The sequence below is a fragment of the Chiloscyllium punctatum genome, chromosome 37 (assembly GCF_047496795.1).
Source record: "Chiloscyllium punctatum isolate Juve2018m chromosome 37, sChiPun1.3, whole genome shotgun sequence".
Lineage (NCBI taxonomy): Eukaryota > Metazoa > Chordata > Chondrichthyes > Orectolobiformes > Hemiscylliidae > Chiloscyllium > Chiloscyllium punctatum.
In genome coordinates, this window is record NC_092775.1 from 39,895,027 (window position 1) to 39,902,856 (window position 7,830).

The window sequence follows — 7,830 nt, forward strand, 5'->3', positions numbered from 1 at the left end:
ACAAGATTTGGGAAGTGACATACTCAAAGTCTTTGGCAGAAAAGAAGGTTGGAGACATGAAAGCAGTTTGTAAGGATGGTGAGGTCAAGAGTAGTTTTGCTTCAAAGAGGAGCGCCATCGTGACAGCACGTTTAAAATGCGAGATGATGTTCTGGGAGATAGGTTTTAAACAGTTTCTTTTAAAAAAAAGGAAGTGAGAAAGGGACAGCATTCCAGAGTGTGTTCCCAAATAAATGTCCAGTTTCCCTTTGAGGAATTGGCGTCATCAGTATTTGACAGTTAACTAATCAGACCAAGAACTATGAAATCCCCGTTCACTCATCCAACTGAAGGCAACAGAATGAGAACATAAGAGGGGGAATCTCGCAACACCCGCTCCTTACATCCATCACACATCAGAATGGAAATGAAATGTATTGAAGATTGGAATTGAAAAGAATGGGAGATCTGAAATCTGTTGGAGTTGTGCAGTTGAAGACAATGTGAATTAAGTCAGGTTGATTTTGGTCCCGAAAGACCGCTGGAGGGGTTGCGGTAAATGCTCAGATGTTCAATGAGGAAGGACGCCGCCGGATTTCCAGCGCCTCCCCCCTTCGCCTCATTGTGTCTGGAGAGCGCGCGTTTGATTTTACACAAACCATATGGCACACCTTTCAGCTCGCAGCACGCCTCATCGGCAGCAAAGGAACCTGCTAATAGACGTTGCCCCTATCTCAACAGGAAACCACAGAACAAGAAGGAGGGTAATTAGATCAGGAATGAGGACACCAAGCCATTTCAGAACCTCTACCCACAGCGTTTTACAGCCAGTAAAATGATTCAAAGAAGATTGCACGTCTGTTATTTTGGTTTCGTAAGAAATGTATTTCTTACAATATTTGAAATATGTAACGTGCCGCGGCTAGCTTCTATTCTTGAGTCTTTTGTACGCTGATTCCACGTTAATTATTCATGTTGGTCCCACGTAACTTTCACCATCAAAATGGATCGATTCCTCATTCTGTTTGAGCTCATTGGCTGAGCTGGTACAACTCTAGTGCGTTAAAATGAACCAGGCTAAAGCGCCACTTCCCCAAATTCTAATCTCGAAGCCCTTTCAACAAAGCAGCTCTGTTGGCCCCAGCAGCCAACAAGGCTCCAATGAAAGTTTCACTCTAAATCGGGCCGAAGGGCCTGTTTCCATGCTGTAAATCCCTAGGACTCTTGTCACCAAGTTTCAAATAACACTGATAGCAAACAACGTAGGGGGTCAATATTTCAGCAGTTGAAATGGCATCGCCTAGTTTAACCATCTGAAATTAAATTGACGTTAACTCGGTGAGATCCCATTAATCCTGATTTATTGATTTCACAACCGAGAATCACACAGAACAACGGGATCTGAAAAGAAACACTTACAGATTTCAGAAATTTCAAGGAACCCACGTAGTCTCTCTCCGTTTTTAAAATCTCATTCATCACACAAACTCGTAAACGGAGCTGCCGATCTGTGTCCTTTCCACTCTCCACTCCATTTTCGGGGTGACTTTCTTCATCCATGTTCCTGCGCTCCGAGAAATAAACAAGGGACTGGTTTAAACAAAAAGAGTCGAGATTGTGGATTTCTACCGCTGCACAGCTGGCGGCTTCTTTAAAACACTTCCAAATCAGCTTGGTTTCGATCTCCTCTCATTTTGTGATATGTTTTCATCTGTATGGAAAATACTTGGTCGATTGAGCTGGCTTTCCTAGTCAGTTCTGTTCAAAAAAGCGCCACAAACCATTCGTGAGCAGAGCTCAGTGTTGTTGCTGCTGCTGCTGCCGCTTTGAGAAGTCCCAACTGCACTCCGTTACAAGACACTTTTCAACGTGAAACTGATGAGTTACTGCACATTTGTTCCTAAACTTCCGCCGAACTTGCCTCCAGCTGGCGGAAGAAAGCCAAAAAAAAACAAACACCATAACACAACCCCAGAGAAAAGGTGGAAGTGACGGGCTGCGAATTACCAAAATCTGCAGCAGCCGCTACTGTCCAGCCAAATTCCGCTTTTCTTTTTTTTTACCCAATTAGACAACAGGCACATGCTCAGTGAAGGGACCGTCAGCAAAAATCTCGTGTAAAACTCAAGTGAAACGACACGGTGCAGGGTCCCGAAAGCGACTCGACTAAAACGACGAAGCGTTTATACCCAAAAATTCAGGATTTTCGAAATAAGTTGTTTTCTACTTTTGCAAGATTCGGGGTCCATCAAGGTCAAAATGAGCTACTGTATCAGGACAAATCTTTGCCCAGCTGAGCATGTTCTGAGTTAGAAAGCTGCCAGTCAGTGCAAGGTATACATTTGACTGGTTTGGATTATTAAACCATTGTCATACAAGGTTTCAGCAGTTGGAATTTCCAATTTTCAAGTTAAAATGACTTCAGAGACAGGTAATACCGTTCAATACGTCACCCTAAAAAGTCCAATGTTAGAGATAGTCCCTTACTGAGAAAACACTTTGCCTGTAGTTTTGCTGCTATGTTCTGCAACAAGACGATTCCTTTCCTCAACGAGAAATCGTGCATTAATATAAAGTGGAGTTTCATTTTTTTTATGTTGGGACATACATGAAACATAGGGAGAAACTACGAAACATGGATATTTGGTATTTGTGAGACCATATTCATTTACTGTAGAGGGCGATCTTTACAGATGTAGCGAAGATCAAGCTCAGAAGCAGACTTCGGGACAACCAAGACAAAGTTGTGAATTTATTCTCCAAAAATGACAAAACATTAACAAAATCAAAGACATTCAAGCGTAATAAAGTGTTCAACTTCGACGTAAATACAAATTAATATATTTCCCCATCAAGTCTTATAACGTGACTGAGACACGAACGTCAAATAATCTTAGAGACTCAAGCTTTGGCGGGGAGGCAAATGAGAAAATGCGTGATAAACATGTAAGATCCGACGCGAATAATATGATTAAAACCCGACAGAACGAGGTATATGATAGAAACTGGTAAAGGATCATGAATCAGTTCTGAAGAAGGATCATTGGTTCAGAAACGTTAACTCTGCTTTCTCTGCACTGATGCTGCTGAGTTTCTCCATTTTCTGTGAAGAGTTCGTGAATGATGTAAGAAACCTTTTCCCATCCGAAGAATGGTAACTCGTTCCTGGTGTGAAGTTTGTTGAAGAAGAATTTCTGGAGTAACTGAACAGCAAAGCAAATACCCTATTTTAGATAGGCCAGTGGGGTGACACTCCAGTTCATTTCAAAATCCTTACAGTGTGGAAGCAGGCCATTCGGCCCATCAAGTCTATACCAATCCTCTGAGGAGCAACTCTCGATCCCATCACCCTGCATTTCCCGTTGGCTAATCCACCAAAGCTACATATCCCTGTATACAATGGAAAATTTAGCATGGCTAATCCACCTATATTAGTGGGCAGCACGGTGGCACAGTGGTTAGCACTGCTGCCTCACAGGGTTCAATTCCCGCCTCAGGCGACTCTCTGTGTGGAGTTTGCACGTTCTCCCCGGGTGCTCTTCCCACAATCCAAAAATGTGCAGGTTAGGTGAATTGGCCATGCTAAATTGCCCGTAGTGTTAGGTGAAGGGGTAAATGTAGGGGAATGGGTCTGGGTGGGTTGTGCTTCAGTATGGACTTGTTGGGCTGAAGGGCCCGTTTCCACACTGTAAGTAACCTGATCTAACCTGCACAACTTTGATCTGTGAGAGGAAACCAAAGCACACCATGCAGAGACAGAGAGAATGTGCAGTCTGCACACAGGTCGGAATTGAACCTGGATCCCTAGCACTGTGAGGCAGCAATGCTAATCACTGAGCCATTGTGCTGCCCCTTTTTTTGATAAATTTAAGGAATGCAGATACCCATTTAAAAACTAGTATTGAAAAGGGGATGATGATTTCCCAACATCTTTGAAACTAAGCTGAAATCAAATGATTCCAACTATAAAAATCTGTAACAATGGTTGGAAACTTCCTTCATCCTTTGAAGACATCTGGATGTTGGGTAAGGTTTGGTGGGTAGGTAAATGACTACAAAAGATGATCTGCAGCTGGAAGGTTTTGCTCCAAATACTGCACAGTTCCACAGAAAACCTTTTTTTAGGCTTCTTAGTTTTGGTGTGTTGCTGGTTCAGAAGTTCCTCTTCTTGCATTTCCTCATTGCCTCTGATATACCTTTGCTTTAAATGCAGGCTGCCCCATATTTGTTTGATTGTGCTAGTTGCAGAAAATTTGTACAAAACCTCTCTCACGTCTTGATATTTATATCAAAACTCCGAAATGATGCCTTCAGACTATTCTTGTAGAGCTTCCTCTGTCTGCCGTGAGAGTACACCTCAAACTCAAGATCCCGATTAAAGACTGCCGTGGTAAGTGAGGGTCAGACAATTTGGTTACTTAGCCAACCCAATTCAGTTATTATTGTCTCAGTGCGATTTGGACACTTGGCATGCCAGCTTGTGTGATTACTTCAGTGAATGGCATTTTGTCCTCCCATCTGATTGTTAGATCTTCTATCACACCAAACGTCACCAGATATTCAATGCTGGCCATACATTTGTCAGGGTACCAATGATGAAACATCTTCTGGCTGTGTAAACTAGGTGATCAAAAACAACCTTTTAGAAAAAAGTGCAGCCAAAATTCAAGTCATGCGATGTCGGACTTGAAGCATTGCACAGCAGTCAATGCTGTGAGAGCAAAAAAAAAGGCTGTTTATAATGTTAAGCCAGATGGGAAAAGTGACTTTCCTCAACTGTTTTTAGTTTGGAGTAACCTGTTCAACTTGAGCATTTTCACAAGATAATTTAACATTACAGTCCATTGAATTATTCAGTTTGTTGGGATGAGGAGGAATGAAAGCACAAAGTCAAATCATATTGTCTGTTTAAATTACTGAGGACAGAATAGTCTGAATAGGTGCATGTTTGCAAAGTAAATATCTATGTTTCTTTGCATTTGTGAGATGTGAGCATCCCTGGTGGGGTATCACTGCTGGGAATAGCATTTATTGTCAATCATTATTTGCAATCAAGAAGGTGGCGATGAGCTTGAATACTGTAGTCTTTGGATGTAGGGATACCACAATGCTGTTAGGGTGAGATTCAGGATTTTGATCCCGTAACAATGAAGGAATGACAATATAATTCCAAGTCGGGATGGAGAGTGGCTTGGATAGGAGCTTGCAGGTGGCGATTTTCTTATGTATCTGCTGACTTTGTCTGTCTTAGTGGTGGTGACCATGAGTTTGGAAGATGCTGTCTGAGGAGCCTTGATGAATTTCTCCAGTGCATTATACACATTCCTGCTACTGAGCATTGGAGGTAGAGGGAGTGAATTGATGCCAGTCAACTAGGCTACATTGTCCTCGATGGTATCAAGCTTCTTGGTTGTTGTTAGAGCTACACTCCAGTCAAGTGGGGTGTATTCCATCCATTCCTGACTTGTGCCTTGAAGATAATGGGCAAGTTTTAGGGGATGTTATTCACTACAGGATTCCTAGCATTTGACCTGCTGTTGTAGCCCCAGAACACACATGACTAGTCCAGATAACTAGAAGAAAGTGAGGACTGCAAATGCTGGAGATCAGAGTCAAGAAAAGCACAGCAGGTCAGGCAGCATCCCAGGAGCAGGAGAATCGATGTTTCGGGCATAAGCACTTCATCAGGAATAATAGCTTCCAGATAACTTCCAACATATTGACAGTGGGATATTCAGCAATGGTAATGCTATTGAATGTCAAGACATGATGGTTAGGTTCTTTCTTGTTGAATATGATCATTGCCCGGCATATATATGTGGCATGAATATTACTAGCCAATTTTCAACCCCAGCCTGGATATTATCCAGGTATTGCTACATTTGAACACGAACTGCTTCAGCATCTGAGGAGTCTCTAATGATGTTGATTATGGTGAATCATTGTGAAAATCCCCATATCTGACCTTACAATGGAGCAGTTGATGGTGGTCGGGTCCAGGACACTACCCTGAGGAACTCCTGCCGAGATTTCCTGGAGCTGAGATGACTCATCTCCAATAACCATAATTTTCTTCCTTTGTGCCAGGAATGACTCCAACAAGTGGAGAGTTTTCCAAGAGTCCCATTGCTCCAAGTTGCTAGGGCTCCTTAATGTCAAATTCAGTCAAATGTAGCTTTGATGTCAAGGATAGTCACTCTTGCCTCAGTCAGGAATTCAGCTCTTTAATCGATGTTTCAATCAGACGTTGAATGACCCTAGCAAAACCAAAACTGAGCAATGTTAAGCAGGTTATTGCTATGAAAGTGCAACTTGATAGTACTGTTGATGACACCTTCCACAAATTTACTCAAAAGTAGACTGACAGGTGATAGTTCGCAAAGCTCAATTTGCTGGCTTTGTGTGTGTAAATACAACATATCTGAGCAATTTTCCACTTTGTTGGGTAGATGCCAATGGTGTCGCTGTGTTGAAACAGTTTGGCTAGGACACAGCAAGTTCTAGAGAATTCCTGTTTTCAGTATTGTCCCTAGATTGTTGTCAGGGCCGATTGCCTTTGCAGTATTCAGTGCCTCCAGTTATTTCTTGATATCAAATGGTCAGAGATTGGTTGAACCCTGGCATCTGTGATGCTGGAGACATCTGGAGAAGGCTGAAATGGATCATCCAATCAGTACTTCTTGTTGTATATTGTTGCAAATGCTTTAGCCTCATCAGCCTCATCTGATGTGCTGCGTTCCTCATCTGTACAGATGAATTGTGTAATTGTCCACCACCACCATAACTGGATTCTAATCTATTCTGGATTATTGCTGAACACAGTGTTACTTTTCCAAATTTATGCACCATCTGCTCCACTAATTTCAGATCAGTTGAATTGCACAGTTTGCATTAATCCTGCATGTTTAAATATTGCTACATATAATTTAAGTGCAAAGCACCCAGAATCTAAAAAAGTGGAGTGAAAGAAACTTTGAGAAAATGTTTTGCATCACTGCAGTTTCATAGAGACTGCAGACCAACTGTTCAGAACTTTTAAAAAATCTTTTGAATGTACTAGTTGGTTCTCTGCTAAGATTCACACAGCACTTGCAAGTGAAATTCTGCAATTGATTGAATGGCTAAAGGTGGGCGCACACTTGGTAGTATACTTAGATCTGTGGGTACAATATTGCTCACAATAATTTGAAACTAGTACCTGTAATCAATATAGAAACATCTTTAGTTTCTATTCTAAGAAGTTTTCACATGAGGTTACAAAACAAGTATATTACACATCTGGCATCTCCATCTACTGCAGAAGAAATGTAACTTTCCAACAACACAATTGCCACTCCCATTAGAAATGCCTCCAGCAAACACTATCAACAAATAACTCAATGATCAGTCCAATAAATAACCCAGTATATAACTTTCCTTTAAAAAAAAGTTACTTAAATATTATATCACCAGATTACTCAAATGTGGTGCATCATAATTCACTCACACAAAAGACCACAAAAGTCATCCCGCAATATTCAATTCTTCAAAGATTGCAGAGTTTTCATTTCGACAAGTTTATCTCAAAGTTTAATCCATGTATTGTTCACTCTCATCACCAAGTTCAAAGCAATACAGAGACTCTTGGCTTGACTGACTAAAGCTGAATCTGAGGTCTGATAGGAACTCTCACTGGGCACTGATTTTCTGAGTTTTGACAAGCATGTGAATTAATATGCATATCTTTTGATTTTTAAGTTATTGTCAGTTGTCAGTTCCAAGTTCTTTTCTTTGTAGGCTTGTGTGAGTGCATATGATGTGAGGGGGTTGGAGTGCAGGAGTAAACCATACTTCTGAGTTGACTTAAAAGAC

General features: G+C 41.4%; 1 protein-coding gene across 1 annotated transcript in view; it reads right to left on the reverse strand.

Moving 5' to 3' along the window:
* Window positions 1-2,019, reverse strand: part of prex1 (phosphatidylinositol-3,4,5-trisphosphate-dependent Rac exchange factor 1) — a 230,505-nt gene extending 228,486 nt beyond the window's left edge. The window contains exon 1 of the mRNA XM_072556629.1: window positions 1,399-2,019. Within this exon, the coding sequence (XP_072412730.1) occupies window positions 1,399-1,539 (141 nt within the window). The 5' untranslated portion in view covers window positions 1,540-2,019. The remainder of the gene's footprint in view (window positions 1-1,398) is intronic.
* Between the last annotated feature and the right edge of the window lie 5,811 nt (window positions 2,020-7,830).